Source organism: Pecten maximus, chromosome 1 (assembly GCF_902652985.1).
Source record: "Pecten maximus chromosome 1, xPecMax1.1, whole genome shotgun sequence".
Classification (NCBI taxonomy): domain Eukaryota; kingdom Metazoa; phylum Mollusca; class Bivalvia; order Pectinida; family Pectinidae; genus Pecten; species Pecten maximus.
Window position 1 is genome coordinate 17,556,336 of NC_047015.1, and position 17,797 is coordinate 17,574,132.

Sequence of the window (17,797 nt, forward strand, 5' to 3'; positions counted from 1 at the left end):
CTGATTGTATACCATATTGGCCTCGCACTGTCCCATTCTGTACTGTTGGTATGTGGAATTTTATCGTTATGCTTGTTTGTTTTACCAAATAAAGCTACTTTTTCAAGGTTCATACAAACTGAAAGGCCTAGAGTGATGATTTGTAAGCCTTGAAAAGACCCTTTTATACACTTGTATTTGTATGAACATTGTTTCTAATTTTGATTTTTCAGAAATTTAGCCGTAGGAATAGGTATACAGAATTTTCCTGAGGGACTGGCAGTCAGTTTACCATTACGTGGCTCTGGCATGTCAGTGTGGAAAAGTTTCTGGTGAGTGTACACTTCTCCTTAACTGTCGTCTCCTGGTGTAGTATAGATTTGAAACCTTCCAGATATAGAAGTTGACTCCTGTTGTAGTATAGATTTGAAACCTCCCAGATATTTTCTGATATTGAAATGACAAAAACCATGAAAATTATGTACAAACTACATAAGTTGTCAAACACAAATACTCTAGTGTTTTACTGTGTTAGCTCTTTACCTAAATGTTACAGGAATGATATTGTCTGATACTTATATACTATGAGCTAATTCAGTGAAAATGTCTGTAAAATGTGATGTGACCAAATACAGCCTCTTGTGTATCAGTGGTACTGTCGGTTAACAGACAAATCCACACAAACCCTGCTTTAAATTCTTTATGTTTGGACTGTTATTTTTTATCGTATTAACTATTAGGTATGGACAGCTGAGTGGGATGGTGGAGCCAATAGCAGGTCTGTTTGGAGTGGTGGCCGTTTCTATAGCCGAGCCTCTCCTACCCTACTCTTTAGCCTTTGCTGCTGGGGCCATGATATATGTAGTTGTTGATGACATCATACCAGAGGCACAAACTTGGTAAGTAAATTTGTTATGGTGATGTCCGCTAGAGAGCCTTTGATGTTCGCTGACTTTATAGCCTTTTTGGTCATCTGATTGGAAATGCCATAATGACCTGTAGTTATTATTTCACTTTTTAAACTTCTTTATGTGTTTCACAAAAGGGATTTACAAATGTACTTGAAACTTGCCAGGAATGTTCCTGAAGAACTCCTGACCAATTGCTGTTATATTTTTGGTTTGTAGGAAATTCAAGATGACCACCTTAACCATCATCTTGTTATACTTATTTTTTTATTAACTTCTCCTGCTCTAGCTCCAGTTTAGGACCCAGTTGTAAAAATCATATAGAAAACAAGATGTTCCCAGCATGTTTTTAGAAAATGAGATACAGTAAAACTCGCATGTGTGGAACTCAAATACAGTACATCGGATGAGTCAGATGTTTCATTCCGTCCCGATTTTTTCCCTTCTTTATCTTAGTAAATTAAACACGGATGATTCGAACACTGTTGAGTTGAATACTGCAGGTGTGTCGAATATATTTTGTGGTCCCTCTCTTCTAAACAATACCAAAATTTTCATTTTTGTGTCGAACATCAAAGACGTCATGCTTTCTCAGGTAAAATTTGCTGACTTCGGCTTGATTGACCGAGTGTGACCAATAAGCCGTAATTACCAGAGCCTGTTGTTAGTTTCTAGCTGTTGGTCACACATCATCCCATTGTTTATACAGTGCACAGGTGTAGTTTGTTTGTTTGTTTATTTACTTTAAGCCTTGCGGCCCATCGGTATTACAGCAAAAACAGAATAATGTCATGTGCATGTACAATAAGGATATCAAAAACATATACAAAATGTTAAGTATGATATGAAAAATAACCTACATTGTACAAGACAAGAATGAATTTGATAGAATGGCAGACAGCTGTGAAATATATATGAGATAATTGTATGAAGTCATATTCATAATTTGATAGATTGGAAGACGACAGGCATAACATATGTGTCAGAAAATGTCATTTGCAGGAGGTAACCGGAAGAAAATACATGGTAATTAAACAATACATATTACATATTAAGCTTGAAACGTTGAACGTAATAATAAACTTGATTGTAAATATTTACCTATAAATGACAAAGTTCCTTACTATTACGTCCTGCTAGGAGTGCTAGTAACTGTACAAGTTTATACGACGACAGACGGTTCCAATAGTATTTTTTGATAAAATTTTTACGTAAAGTTGCATACAGAGGACAAATAAGAATAAAACGTTAGGGTATACATAACTTAGAATAAAATGTTTTAAAGTTTTAGTCTTCAAACCATAACATCATGACCTACTGTGTTCTGTTTACTGTTTTGATACGTATGGCCCGCTGAAAAATTTAAGGAAAAAATAAAACGATAAATTACACCCAAAAAATGCACAGTAAAAATACTTGTCTGTCATTGATTTATTAATCTATGCCTCAATTCTGAGTGCATTGATGAAATGGTACCAATAATATGCGGGATGTTTTTTATTTATGTACAAAACATCGTGGAAATGCATAATCATGCAGCCGATAAACACTGGCCGCGGCCTTCACCTTTTATACAAAATCAGCACGGGTACGGTCGATCAAATAGTCCTGAACTGTTTATTGTTTCATAAAAGATTTTAAGAGAAATAATGTGAGTACAATATATACACTATTGTTCTGATGATGTATGTATCGTTTTCATAGAATATGCTGTAATGTGTACGACTCTGTGTGTAAATCACTTGTCTGCATGGCAAAGACAAATTAACCCATGAATTTTGTTTTGATCTGTAACCGTGCACGATATTGTTTATTAGATAAATAAATAATTGTTATCATGTACAATTAATTTCTTTCTTTGCTATTATTTATTGTTTATTTTTGACCATGTTTCAAGCACTTGTTCGGCATACAACCAATGATATTCGGGTATTTTGTCTCTGTATACAAATGGACACGAATAAGTCGAACCATCAGATAAGTGGAATATTTTGTTTGGTCCCGTCAACTTCGACTTATCCGAGTTTTACTGTATTTCAATCTTAGTATAGAAAAAGGACAATCATTTCATTTCTTGTTATTTCAAAACTTGTCTTATCATATTCACAATAACAACTTTAATATATGTTCCAATAGTATACATATGAAGTTGTCTCCCCTCCGCTGTACACTGTTTCTCACAGACTAAATATAACAAATTGTCTTTCACACATAATACAGTTATCTCCCCTGCACTGTCACAGACTACACGGTATAGAATCAGGGTTAGCGGAAATAATAGAAAATTTAAATAAAAACATAAGTTCTTTCCTTGTTTTTTTTTTTTTTTTACTTGATTGATTCCTATATGGTACAGTCAAACCTGCCTTATAGTGACCACCTGAATTAAGCAGCTTCCTCTAACATGTAACAGTATTTTCTCCTCCAGATGTACTGTACTTACTATAGCAGCCTACTTCTATTTTACCATTAATATTGAATAGTTGATTTATTTAATTGCTGTAATCTCTGTGAATAATCTGCAAAGTGTTCACTAGGTTTTACAGTTCTGTTCTGATGTTGAAATAGATTGTGAACAGGTATGTTTAGACCACATGTAGAGTAACTGTTTAGTGAACCATTTACACCTTCTTCTGTGAACAGGTGTGTTTAGACCACATGTAGAGTAACTGTTTAGTGAACCATTTACACCTTCCTCTGTGAACAGGTGTGTTTAGACCACATGTAGAGTAACTGTTTAGTGAACCAATTACACCTTCCTCTGTGAACAGGTGTGTTTAGACCGCATGTAGAGTAACTGTTTACTGAACCATTTACACCTTTCTCTGTGAACAGGTGTGTTTAGACCACATGTAGAGTAACTGTTTACTGAACCATTTACACCTTCCTCTGTGAACAGGTGTGTTTAGGCTACATGTAGAGTAACTGTTTAGTGAACCATTTACACCTTCCTCTGTGGACAGGTGTGTTTAGACCACATGGAGAGTAACTGTTTAGTGAACCAATTACACCTTCCTCTGTGAACAGGTGTGTTTAGACCACATCTAGAGTAACTGTTTACTGAACCATTTACACCTTCCTCTGTGAACAGGTGTGTTTAGACCACATGTAGAGTAACTGTTACCGAACCATTTACACCTTCCTCTGTAGACAGGTGTGTTTAGTCCACATCTAGAGTAACTGTTTACTGAACCATTTACACCTTCCTCTGTGAACAGGTGTGTTTAGACCACATGGAGAGTAACTGTTTAGTGAACCAATTACACCTTCCTCTGTGAACAGGTGTGTTTAGACCACATGGAGAGTAACTGTTTACTGAACCATTTACACCTTTCTCTGTGAACAGGTGTGTTAAGACCACATGTAGAGTAACTGTTTAGTGAACCATTTACACCTTCCTCTGTGAACAGGTGTGTTTAGGCCACATGTAGAGTAACTGTTTACTGAACCATTTACACCTTCCTCTGTGAACAGGTGTGTTTAGACCACATGTAGAGTAACTGTTACCGAACCATTTACACCTTCCTCTGTGGACAGGTGTGTTTAGTTCACATCTAGAGTAACTGTTTACTGAACCATTTACACCTTCCTCTGTGAACAGGTGTGTTTAGACCACATGGAGAGTAACTGTTTAGTGAACCAATTACACCTTCCTCTGTGAACAGGTGTGTTTAGACCACATGTAGAGTAACTGTTTACTGAACCATTTACACCTTTCTCTGTGAACAGGCGTGTTTAGACCACATGTAGAGTAACTGTTTACTGAACCATTTACACCTTCCTCTGTGAACAGGTGTGTTTAGACCACATGGAGAGTAACTGTTTACTGAACCATTTACACCTTTCTCTGTGAACAGGTGTGTTTAGACCACATGTAGAGTAACTGTTTACTGAACCATTTACACCTTCCTCTGTGAACAGGTGTGTTTAGGCCACATGTAGAGTAACTGTTTAGTGAACCATTTACACCTTCCTCTGTGGACAGGTGTGTTTAGACCACATGGAGAGTAACTGTTTAGTGAACCAATTACACCTTCCTCTGTGAACAGGTGTGTTTAGTCCACATCTAGAGTAACTGTTTACTGAACCATTTACACCTTCCTCTGTGAACAGGTGTGTTTAGACCACATGTAGAGTACCTGTTACCGAACCATTTACACCTTCCTCTGTGGACAGGTGTGTTTAGTCCACATCTAGAGTAACTGTTTACTGAACCATTTACACCTTCCTCTGTGAACAGGCGTGTTTAGACGACATGTAGAGTAACTGTTTACTGAACCAATTACACCTTCCTCTGTGAACAGGCGTGTTTAGACCACATGTAGAGTAACTGTTTACTGAACCATTTACACCTTTCTCTGTGAACAGGTGTGTTTAGACCACATGGAGAGTAACTGTTTACTGAACCATTTACACCTTCCTCTGTGGACAGGTGTGTTTAGACCACATGTAGAGTAACTGTTTAGTGAACCAATTACACCTTCCTCTGTGAACAGGTGTGTTTAGACCACACGGAGAGTAACTGTTTAGTGAACCAATTACACCTTCCTCTGTGAACAGGTGTGTTTAGACCACATGTAGAGTAACTGTTTACTGAACCAATTACACCTTCCTCTGTGAACAGGTGTGTTTAGACCACATGTAGAGTAACTGTTTACTGAACCATTTACACCTTCCTCTGTGAACAGGTGTGTTTAGGCTACATGTAGAGTAACTGTTTACTGAACCATTTACACCTTCCTCTGTGAACAGGTGTGTTTAGACCACATGGAGAGTAACTGTTTACTGAACCATTTACACCTTCCTCTGTGGACAGGTGTGTTTAGACCACATGGAGAGTAACTGTTTAGTGAACCAATTACACCTTCCTCTGTGAACAGGTGTGTTTAGACCACATGTAGAGTAACTGTTTAGTGAACCATTTACACCTTCCTCTGGACAGTGTATAAGAAAGAAGTATATATGGAATTTATAAATCATTGAAATCTATTTCTTTTTAAATAATGTTAAGAAATCAACCAGGAAAATTGTCTCATTATAATACTGTATGCAAGTAGTTAGAAGATTTGCAGTGTAGCCCAGCTTCCTGTGCTGGGGTACTGGGTGTCCTGAGAACATTCCCAAAATTCCTCTGTTGTTTAGCTGACAGTTGGCCTAGAATACTTCCTGTCCTCAATCTGGGCCCTGGAATAGAGAACAGGGGAGGGGGAGGTGTCGTTGGTATGGCTGATAATGGCAACACACCTACAGTTAAACCAACATTTACACAACACACCTACAGTTAAACTAACATTTACACAACATACCTACAGTTAAACCGACATTTACACAACATACCTACAGTTAAACCAACATTTACACAACATACCTACAGTTACACCAACATTTACACAACACACCTACAGTTAAACCGACATGTACACAAACACACCTACAGTTTAACCAACATTTACACAACATACCTACAGTTTAACCAACATTTACACAACATACCTACAGTTAAACCGACATTTACACAAACACACCTACAGTTACACCAACATTTACACAAACACACCTACAGTTACACCAACAGTTACACAAACACACTTACAGTTACCCTAACACCCTAACAGCTACACACACACACCAACAGTTACTCAATGTTGTGTGCCTCTCTCCATGTAATGTGTCACTCCATGTGATGTGTCACTCCATGTGATGTGTCATACAATGTAATGTGTCACTCCATGTGATGTGTCACTCTATGTAAAGTGTCACTCCATGTAATGTGTCACTCCATGTGACGTGTCACTCTATGTAAAGTGTCACTCTATGTAATGTGTCACTCCATGTGATGTGTCACTCTATGTAAAGTGTCACTCTATGTAATGTGTCACTCCATGTGATGTGTCACTCCATGTGATGTGTCACTCCATGTAATGTGTCACTCCATGTGATGTGTAACTCCATGTAATGTGTCACTCCATCTAAATGTCACTTCATGTGATATGTCACCCCATGTGATGTGTCACTCCATGTGATGTGTCACTCCATGTAATGTGTCACTCCATGTGATGTGTCACTCCATGTGATGTGTCACTCCATGTGATGTGTCACTCCATGTAATGTGTCACTCCATGTGATGTGTAACTCCATGTAATGTGTCACTCCATCTAAATGTCACTTCATGTGATATGTCACCCCATGTGATGTGTCACTCCATGTGATGTGTCACTCCATGTAATGTGTCACTCCATGTGATGTGTCACTCCATGTTATGTGTCACTCCATGTGATGTGTAACTCCATGTAATGTGTCACTCCATGTAATGTGTCACTCCATGTGATGTGTCACTCTATGTAAAGTGTCACTCCATGTGATGTGTCAACCCATGTGATGTGTCACCCCATGTGATGTGTAACTCCATGTAATGTGTCACTCCATGTGATGTGTCATACAATGTAATGTGTCACTCCATCTAAATGTCACTTCATGTGATGTGTCACACCATGTAATGTGTCACACCATGTAATGTGTCACTCCATCTAAATGTCACTTCATGTGATGTGTCACACCATGTAATGTTTCACACCATGTAATGTGTCACTCCATCTAAATGTCACTCCATGTGATGTGTCACACCATGTGATGTGTCACTCAATGTAATGTGTCACTCCATGTAATGTGTCACTCCATGTGATGTGTCAATCCATGTGATGTGTCACTCCATCTGCTGTGTCGCTCCATGTAATGTCACTTCACCTCCACTAATTAATTCCTGGAAGTGTTCTATATCTGTAATTTAGTGTAACATTTCACAGCCTGATGTGTATTGTCAACATGTATACTGTATGTTACCCTGGTAAATACTTGCTGAAATATAACACTTGGCTAGAGAGAACTTGTCTTTAGTAAGAAAGAGGTTCCATGTTTGATTCTTAGCAGAGGCATTGTAATTGTAATTGATCATGCTCTTTGTTTCCATTAGTTTGATATGAAGTGTGTTCTTCAGGTAAGACTTCATAATTATAATAGAATAAATGCCCAACCTTTCAAATATTGAATAATGTTGTTTAATTTCATTGTGCTAATTTGTTCCATCATTTTTTTTCAGTGGGAATGGTCGTCTATCCACCTGGGGGACAATTGTAGGCTTTGTGGTGATGATGTCATTGGATGTTGGTTTGGGCTAGGAAGATATGTAAGTATTGGTTTGATTGATGTTTTTGGGTAGGAAGATATGTAAGTATTGGTTTGATAGATGTTTTTGGGTAGGAAGATATGTAAGTATTGGTTTGACAGAGTTTTGATTTTGGGTAGGAAGAAATACCATTTAAGTAAGAATTGAATATGTACCTTGTAAACATATATATAAAGTATATAGGGTTACTACGTAGATACATATATATATATATAAATACAGTATAAATTTTAGGGTTACTAAGTAGATACATATGTTTATTACATTTTTACCAGTGAACTATTAAAGATTATTTATTCTATAAATATCATTTTTTCTGATTTGACCAATCAGAACACTGCTTACAAACAACTGCATACCTCTCTGCCATGTTGTATGACGTCACAATGCAAGATATAAATACATAATGTCTCAATTTAACAGGGGAACGCAATGAATTCTGGGAGAGATTGAGCTACTTCAGTAAATTTTACTATAAAATGTAATAAACAGAATATCTAACAGTACCATCAATAATACCAAATATATTTCATGAGTGTGGCTGAACTATTAGCCACACTCATGAAATATGTTTAGTATTACCAAAGACACTGTTAGATATACTCTATTTATTATACAGTATAGAGGGTTAGTAGATACATATTATACAAATGTATCATGCTCGTGTCTGTGCAATAGTCCAGAATATTTGACCCTCGGTACTGGTAATTGACTGATGTTCTATTGCACGAGGCCGAAGTGCAACAGAACATCAGTCGATTAGGGTCAAATATTCTGGCCTGTTGCACAGACACCCATGATATACTTGTTTTATTACATAATCACTAAAACACCCTTAGAATCATGAAAATCTCGACTTTCCTGTAAGCCTAGAAGTCGCCATGACTGTTATCTGACAGTATTGACATCTGAGTGACTTAGACGCTTGACAGGGAAGGACTAAATTTCAAAACGTCACAGGTGTTCAATAGTTCGCACTTGACCAAATTCCGAAATGTTACAGGTGTTCAATAGTACGCACGTGACTGTGCAATAGTCATTATAGCCATGCAATATTTCAAAATATAGCTTATAGTTAAGGAAAATTAAATACATTATGTAATTAATATATATATATACAGTATATAGTGTAAATCTGTAGATACACATACAGTATAAAGTGTTACTAAGGATAGGGGTAGTCCGTAAAACTGTTACTAAGGATAGGGTTAGTCCGTAAAACTTTCTAATGGTATTTAGTTAAAAGGTCTATCCATCTGTTTACCGTATAAGGTTATAGGGTTTTTCAGCAAGTATGTCAGTAGTCAAATTTTGAACTCTAGCCAGGATATGACATTATTCCATCATTCCATATTCATATTCATGCAGTGTAGCCTGGTTGTTTGTTTGATGAAATGGAAATGTTCCATTGACAGTGTCCGGTATTAGATGTGTACAGTCTATTTCTGGCCTCAGTGATCTATGGCTGTCACCAATGTTCCTAATTCTGTACATTGTTTAATTCACTTTTAGACTGTTGATGTGCTATTGTCACACCTGTCCCCTTCTCTTAAGGGCAGTGAATTGACTTACCTGAGACAGGTGGGGTGATAAGTCAGATATGTATATGACAATACACAGTGATGGGCAGGTATCTTCCCCTGTGTCTACCACAAACTGACATCACCAGTGATAGCGTATTGGAGACAGGTTTCTCAATTAACTTATTCAAGCTTTGTTTTATATGTATTTTGAAATTTCTAGACAGGTGTTATATAAGATTCATGTGCCTCCACCTCAACTGCATTGGATCCACACATAAAATGTAGTGAGATTTAATGTACCTGTTGTACACATCAATGGCAACATCTAGTAAGATGAGGTGGGAATCACGTCTGTACCTCTATCAGCCCATGTCTGGCTGGCTCTTAGTCAAACGGCTCTGATTCTAAAAAATAATTAAGTCTTTCTAATTCTTTTGATGATGGTCTGTGTCCTATAACTGTCTGACTGTGTCCTCCTATAACTGTCTGTCTGTGTCCTATAACTGTCAGACTGTGTCCCCCTATAACTGTCTGACTGTGTCCTCCTATAACTGTCTGACTGTGTCCTCCTATAACTGTCTGTCTGTGTCCTCCTATAACTGTCTAACTGTGCATGTCCTCCTATAACTGTCTAACTGTGCATGTCCTCCTATAACTGTCTGTGTCCTATAACTGTCAGACTGTGTCCTCCTATAACTGTCTGACTGTGTCCTCCTATAACTGTCTGTGTCCTATAACTGTCTGACTGTGTCCTCCTATAACTGTCTGACTGTGTCCTCCTATAACTGTCTGTGTCCTCCTATAACTGTCTGTGTCCTCCTATAACTGTCTGTGTCCTCCTATAACTGTCTGACTGTCCTCCTATAACTGTCAGACTGTGTCCTCCTATAACTGTCTGACTGTGTCCTCCTATAACTGTCTGACTGTGTCCTCCTATAACTGTCTGTGTCCTATAACTGTCTGACTGTGTCCTCCTATAACTGTCTGACTGTGTCCTCCTATAACTGTCTGACTGTGTCTCCTATAACTGTCTGACTGTGTCCTCCTATAACTGTCTGACTGTGTCCTCCTATAACTGTCTGTGTCCTCCTATAACTGTCTGACTGTGTCCTCCTATAACTGTCTGACTGTGTCCTCCTATAACTGTCTGTGTCCTCCTATAACTGTCTGTGTCCTCCTATAACTGTCTGACTGTCCTCCTATAACTGTCAGACGGTGTCCTCCTATAACTGTCTGACTGTGTCCTCCTATAACTGTCTGACTGTGTCCTCCTATAACTGTCTGTGTCCTATAACTGTCTGACTGTGTCCTCCTATAACTGTCTGACTGTGTCCTCCTATAACTGTCTGACTGTGTCTCCTATAACTGTCTGACTGTGTCCTCCTATAACTGTCTGACTGTGTCCTCCTATAACTGTCTGTGTCCTCTATAACTGTCTGACTGTGTCCTCCTATAACTGTCTGACTGTGTCCTCCTATAACTGTCTGACTATGTCCTCCTATAACTGTCTGTGTCCTATAACTGTCTGACTGTGTCCTCCTATAACTGTCTGACTGTGTCCTCCTATAACTGTCTGTCTGTGTCCTCCTATAACTGTCAGACTGTGTCCTCCTATAACTGTCTGACAGTGTCCTCCTATAACTGTCTGACTGTGTCCTCCTATAACTGTCTGACTGTGTCCTCCTATAACTGTCTGACTGTGTCCTCCTATAACTGTTTGTGTCCTATAACTGTCTGTCTGTGTCCTCCTATAACTGTCTGTGTCCTCCTATAACTGTCTGTGTCCTCCTATAACTGTCAGACTGTGTCCTCCTATAACTGTCTGACTGTGTCCTCCTATACCTGTCTGTGTCCTCCTATAACTGTCTGACTGTGTCCTCCTATAACTGTCTGTCTGTGTCCTCCTATAACTGTCTGACTGTGTCCTCCTATAACTGTCTGTGTCCTCCTATAACTGTCAGACTGTGTCCTCCTATAACTGTCTGACTGTGTCCTCCTATAACTGTCTGTGTCCTCCTATAACTGTCTGGCTGTGTCCTCCTATAACTGTCTGACTGTGTCCTCCTATAACTGTCTGTGTCCTCCTATAACTGTCAGACTGTGTCCTCCTATAACTGTCTGTCTGTGTCCTCCTATAACTGTCTGTCTGTGTCCTCCTATAACTGTCTGACTGTGTCCTCCTATAACTGTCTGGCTGTGTCCTCCTATAACTGTTTGTGTCCTATAACTGTCTGTCTGTGTCCTTCTATAACTGTCTGACTGTGTCCTCCTCTAACTGTCTGACTGTGTCCTCCTATAACTGTCTGTCTGTGTCCTCCTATAACTGTCTGTGTCCTCCTATAACTGTCTGACTGTGTCCTCCTTTAACTGTCTGACTGTGTCCTCCTTTAACTGTCTGTCTGTGTCCTCCTATAACTGTCTCTGTCCTATAACTGTCTGACTGTGTCCTCCTATAACTGTCTGTCTGTGTCTTCCTATAACTGTCTGACTGTGTCCTCCTATAACTGTTTGTGTCCTAAAACTGTCTGACTGTGTCCTCCTATAACTGTCTGTCTGTGTCCTCCTATAACTGTCTGTGTCCTCCTATAACTGTCAGACTGTGTCCTCCTTTAACTGTCTGTGTCCTCCTATAACTGTCTGACTGTGTCCTCCTTTAACTGTCTGACTGTGTCCTCCTTTAACTGTCTGTCTGTGTCCTCCTATAACTGTCTCTGTCCTATAACTGTCTGACTGTGTCCTATAACTGTCTGACTGTGTCCTCCTATAACTGTCTGACTGTGTCCTCCTATAACTGTCTGTGTCCTCCTATAACTGTCTGACTGTGTCCTCCTATAACTGTCTGTGTCCTCCTATAACTGTCTGTCTGGGTCCTCCTTTAACTGTCTGACTGTGTCCTCCTATAACTGTCTGTGTCCTCCTATAACTGTCTGTCTGGGTCCTCCTTTAACTGTCTGACTGTGTCCTCCTATAACTGTCTGACTGTGTCCTCCTTTAACTGTCTGACTGTGTCCCCCTATAACTGTCTGTCTGGGTCCTCCTTTAACTGTCTGACTGTGTCCTCCTATAACTGTCTGACTGTGTCCTCCTTTAACTGTCTGACTGTGTCCTCCTATAACTGTCTGTGTCCTCCTATAACTGTCAGACTGTGTCCTCCTATAACTGTCTGACTGTGTCCTCCTATAACTGTCTGACTGTGTCCTCCTATAACTGTCTCTGTCCTATAACTGTCTGACTGTGTCCTCCTATAACTGTCTGTCTGTGTCCTCCTATAACTGTCTGTCTGTGTCCTCCTATAACTGTCTGTGTCCTCCTATAACTGTCTGACTGTGTCCTCCTATAACTGTCTGTGTCCTATAACTGTCTGACTGTGTCCTCCTATAACTGTCTGACTGTGTCCTCCTATAACTGTCTGTCTGTGTCCTCCTATAACTGTCAGACTGTGTCCTCCTATAACTGTCTGACTGTGTCCTCCTATAACTGTCTGACTGTGTCCTCCTATAACTGTCTGACTGTGTCTCCTATAACTGTCTGACTGTGTCCTCCTATAACTGTCTGACTGTGTCCTCCTATAACTGTCTGTATCCTCTATAACTGTCTGACTGTGTCCTCCTATAACTGTCTGACTGTGTCCTCCTATAACTGTCTGACTATGTCCTCCTATAACTGTCTGTGTCCTATAACTGTCTGACTGTGTCCTCCTATAACTGTCTGACTGTGTCCTCCTATAACTGTCTGTCTGTGTCCTCCTATAACTGTCAGACTGTGTCCTCCTATAACTGTCTGACTCTGTCCTCCTATAACTGTCTGACTGTGTCCTCCTATAACTGTCTGACTGTGTCCTCCTATAACTGTCTGTGTCCTCCTATAACTGTTTGTGTCCTATAACTGTCTGTGTCCTCCTATAACTGTCTGTGTCCTCCTATAACTGTCAGACTGTGTCCTCCTATAACTGTCTGTCTGTGTCCTCCTATAACTGTCTGACTGTGTCCTCCTATAACTGTCTGACTGTGTCCTCCTATACCTGTCTGTGTCCTCCTATAACTGTCTGACTGTGTCCTCCTATAACTGTCTGTGTCCTCCTATAACTGTCTGACTGTGTCCTCCTATAACTGTCTGACTGTGTCCTCCTATAACTGTCTGACTGTGTCCTCCTATAACTGTTTGTGTCCTATAACTGTCTGTCTGTGTCCTCCTATAACTGTCTGACTGTATCCTCCTCTAACTGTCTGACTGTGTCCTCCTATAACTGTCTGTCTGTGTCCTCCTATAACTGTTTGTGTCCTATAACTGTCTGACTGTGTCCTCCTATAACTGTCTGTCTGTGTCCTCCTATAACTGTCTGACTGTGTCCTCCTATAACTGTTTGTGTCCTAAAACTGTCTGACTGTGTCCTCCTATAACTGTCTGACTGTGTCCTCCTATAACTGTCTGTCTGTGTCCTCCTATAACTGTCTGTGTCCTCCTATAACTGTCAGACTGTGTCCTCCTTTAACTGTCTGTGTCCTCCTATAACTGTCTGACTGTGTCCTCCTTTAACTGTCTGACTGTGTCCTCCTTTAACTGTCTGTCTGTGTCCTCCTATAACTGTCTCTGTCCTATAACTGTCTGACTGTGTCCTATAACTGTCTGACTGTGTCCTCCTATAACTGTCTGTGTCCTCCTATAACTGTCAGACTGTGTCCTCCTTTAACTGTCTGTGTCCTCCTATAACTGTCTGACTGTGTCCTCCTTTAACTGTCTGACTGTGTCCTCCTTTAACTGTCTGTCTGTGTCCTCCTATAACTGTCTCTGTCCTATAACTGTTTGACTGTGTCCTATAACTGTCTGACTGTGTCCTCCTATAACTGTCTGACTGTGTCCTCCTATAACTGTCTGTGTCCTCCTATAACTGTCTGACTGTGTCCTCCTATAACTGTCTGTGTCCTCCTATAACTGTCTGTCTGGGTCGTCCTTTAACTGTCTGACTGTGTCCTCCTATAACTGTCTGTGTCCTCCTATAACTGTCTGTCTGGGTCCTCCTTTAACTGTCTGACTGTGTCCTCCTATAACTGTCTGACTGTGTCCTCCTTTAACTGTCTGACTGTGTCCCCCTATAACTGTCTGTCTGGGTCCTCCTTTAACTGTCTGACTGTGTCCTCCTATAACTGTCTGACTGTGTCCTCCTTTAACTGTCTGACTGTGTCCTCCTATAACTGTCTGTGTCCTCCTATAACTGTCAGACTGTGTCCTCCTATAACTGTCTGACTGTGTCCTCCTATAACTGTCTCTGTCCTATAACTGTCTGAATGTGTCCTCCTATAACTGTCTGTCTGTGTCCTCCTATAACTGTCTGTCTGTGTCCTCCTATAACTGTCTGTGTCCTCCTATAACTGTCTGTGTCCTCCTATAACTGTCTGACTGTGTCCTCCTATAACTGTCTGACTGTGTCCTCCTATAACTGTCTGTCTGTGTCCTCCTATAACTGTCTGTCTGTGTCCTCCTATAACTGTCTGGGTCCTCCTTTAACTGTCTGACAGTGTCCTCCTATAACTGTCTGTGTCCTCCTATAACTGTCTGTCTGGGTCCTCCTTTAACTGTCTGACTGTGTCCTCCTATAACTGTCTGACTGTGTCCTCCTTTAATTGTCTGACTGTGTCCCCCTATAACTGTCTGTCTGGGTCCTCCTTTAACTGTCTGACTGTGTCCTCCTATAACTGTCTGACTGTGTCCTCCTTTAACTGTCTGACTGTGTCCTCCTATAACTGTCTGTGTCCTCCTATAACTGTCAGACTGTGTCCTCCTATAACTGTCTGACTGTGTCCTCCTATAACTGTCTGACTGTGTCCTCCTATAACTGTCTCTGTCCTATAACTGTCTGACTGTGTCCTCCTATAACTGTCTGTCTGTGTCCTCCTATAACTGTCTGTCTGTGTCCTCCTATAACTGACTGTGTCCTCCTATAACTGTCAGACTGTGTCCTCCTATAACTGTCTGTGTCCTCCTATAACTGTCAGACTGTGTCCTCCTATAACTGTCTGACTGTGTCCTCCTATAACTGTCTGACTGTGTCCTCCTATAACTATAAGATTCATGTGCCTCCACCTCAACTGCATTGGATCCACACATAAAATGTAGTGAGATTTAATGTACCTGTTGTACACATCAATGGCAACATCTAGTAAGATGAGGTGGGAATCACATCTGTACCTCTATCAGCCCATGTCTGGCTGGCTCTTAGTCAAACTGCTCTGATTCTGAAAAATAATTAAGTCTTTCTAATTCTTTTGATGATGGTCTGTGTCCTATAACTGTCTGACTGTGTCCCCCTATAACTGTCTGACTGTGTCCTCCTATAACTGTCTGACTGTGTCCTCCTATAACTGTCTGACTGTGTCCTCCTATAACTGTCTGTCTGTGTCCTCCTGTAACTGTCTGTGTCCTCCTATAACTGTCTAACTGTGTCCTCCTATAACTGTCTGTTTCCTCCTTTAACTGTCTGTCTGTGTCCTCCTTTAACTGTCTGACTGTGTCCTCCTATAACTGACTGTCAGCCTGTATCATGTCTTAGACTGTCTGACTGTATCCAGTCTATGACTGTCTGGCTGTATCCTGTCTGTGACTGTCTGGCTGTATCCTGTCTGTGACTGTCTGGCTGTATCCTGTCTGTGACTGTCTGACTGTATCCAGTCTATGACTGTCTGGCTGTATCCTGTCTTTGACTGTCTGACTGTATCCAGTCTGTCACTGTCTGGCTGTATCCTGTCTGTGACTGTATGACTGTATCCTATCTGTGACTGTCTGACTGTATCCTGTATGTTACTCTCTGACTGGCTGGCTTGCTGTATCCTGTCCGTGACTGTCTGGCAGTATCCAGTCTATGACTGTCTGACAATATCCTGTCTGTGACTGTCTGACTGCATCCTGTCTTTGACTGTCTGACTGTATCCAGTCTATGACACTGTCTGGCTGTATCCTGTCTGACTGTATCCTGTCTGACTGTATCCTGTCTGGCTGTATCCTGTCTGACTGTATCCTGTCTGTGACTGTCTGACTGTATCCTGTCTGACTGTATCCAGTCTATGACACTGTCTGACTGTATCCTGTCTGACTGTATCCTGTCTGGCTGTATCCTGTCTGACTGTATCCTGTCTGTTACTGTCTGACTGTATCCTGTCTGTGACTGTCTGGCTGTATCCTGTCTGGCTGTATCCTGTCTGACTGTATCCTGTCTATGACTTTCTGACTGTATCCTGTCTGACTGTATCCAGTCAATGACTGTCTGACTGTATCCAGTCAATGACTGTCTGACTGTATCCTATCTGTGACTGTCTGACTGTATCCTGTCTATGACTGTCTGACTGTATCCTGTCTGTTACTGTCTGACTGTATCCTGTCTGTGACTGTCTGACTGTATCCTGTCTTTGACTGTCTGACTGTATCCTGTCTGACTGTATCCAGTCTATGACTGTCTGACTGTATCCTATCTGTGACTGTCTGAATGTATCCTGTCTGTGACTGTCTGACTGTATCCTGTCTGTGACTGTCTGACTGTATCCTGTCTGTGAATGTCTGGCTGTATCCTGTGTGTGACTGTCTGACTGTATCCTGTCTGGCTGTATCCTGTCTGTTACTGTCTGACTGTATCCTGTATGTTACTGTCTGACTGTATCCTGTCTATGACTGTCTGGCTGTATCCTGTCTGACTGTATCCTGTCTGACTGTATCCTGTCTGGCTGTATCCTGTCTGTGACTGTCTGACTGTATCCTGTCTGTGACTGTCTGACTGTATCCTGTCTGTGACTGTCTGACTGTATCCTGTCTGGCTGTATCCTGTCTGTGACTGTCTGACTGTATCCTGTCTGTGACTGTCTGACTGTATCCTGTCTGTGACTGTCTGACTGTATCCTGTCTGGCTGTATCCTGTCTGACTGTATCCAGTCTATGACACTGTCTGACTGTATCCTGTCTGTGACTGTCTGGCTGTATCCTGTCTGACTGTATCCTGTCTGGCTGTATCCTGTCTGTTACTGTCTGACTGTATCCTGTATGTTACTGTCTGACTGTATCCTGTCTATGACTGTCTGGCTGTATCCTGTCTGACTGTATCCTGTCTGTGACTGTCTGGCTGTTTCCTGTCTGACTGTATCCTGTCTGACTGTATCCTGTCTGTGACTGTTTGACTGTATCCTGTCTGTGACTGTCTGACTGTATCCTGTCTATGACTT

At 40.8% G+C, this 17,797-nt stretch overlaps 1 protein-coding gene across 1 annotated transcript in view; it reads left to right on the top strand.

The window, feature by feature from the left end:
- The window catches only part of LOC117326673 (zinc transporter ZIP11-like), a 45,898-nt gene that overhangs the window by 21,605 nt on the left and 6,496 nt on the right, over positions 1-17,797 (top strand). Inside the window, exons 7-9 of the mRNA XM_033883401.1 lie at positions 213-311; positions 720-878; positions 7,984-8,070. Coding sequence (XP_033739292.1) covers positions 213-311; positions 720-878; positions 7,984-8,062 — 337 coding nt within the window. The 3' untranslated portion in view covers positions 8,063-8,070. The remainder of the gene's footprint in view (positions 1-212; positions 312-719; positions 879-7,983; positions 8,071-17,797) is intronic.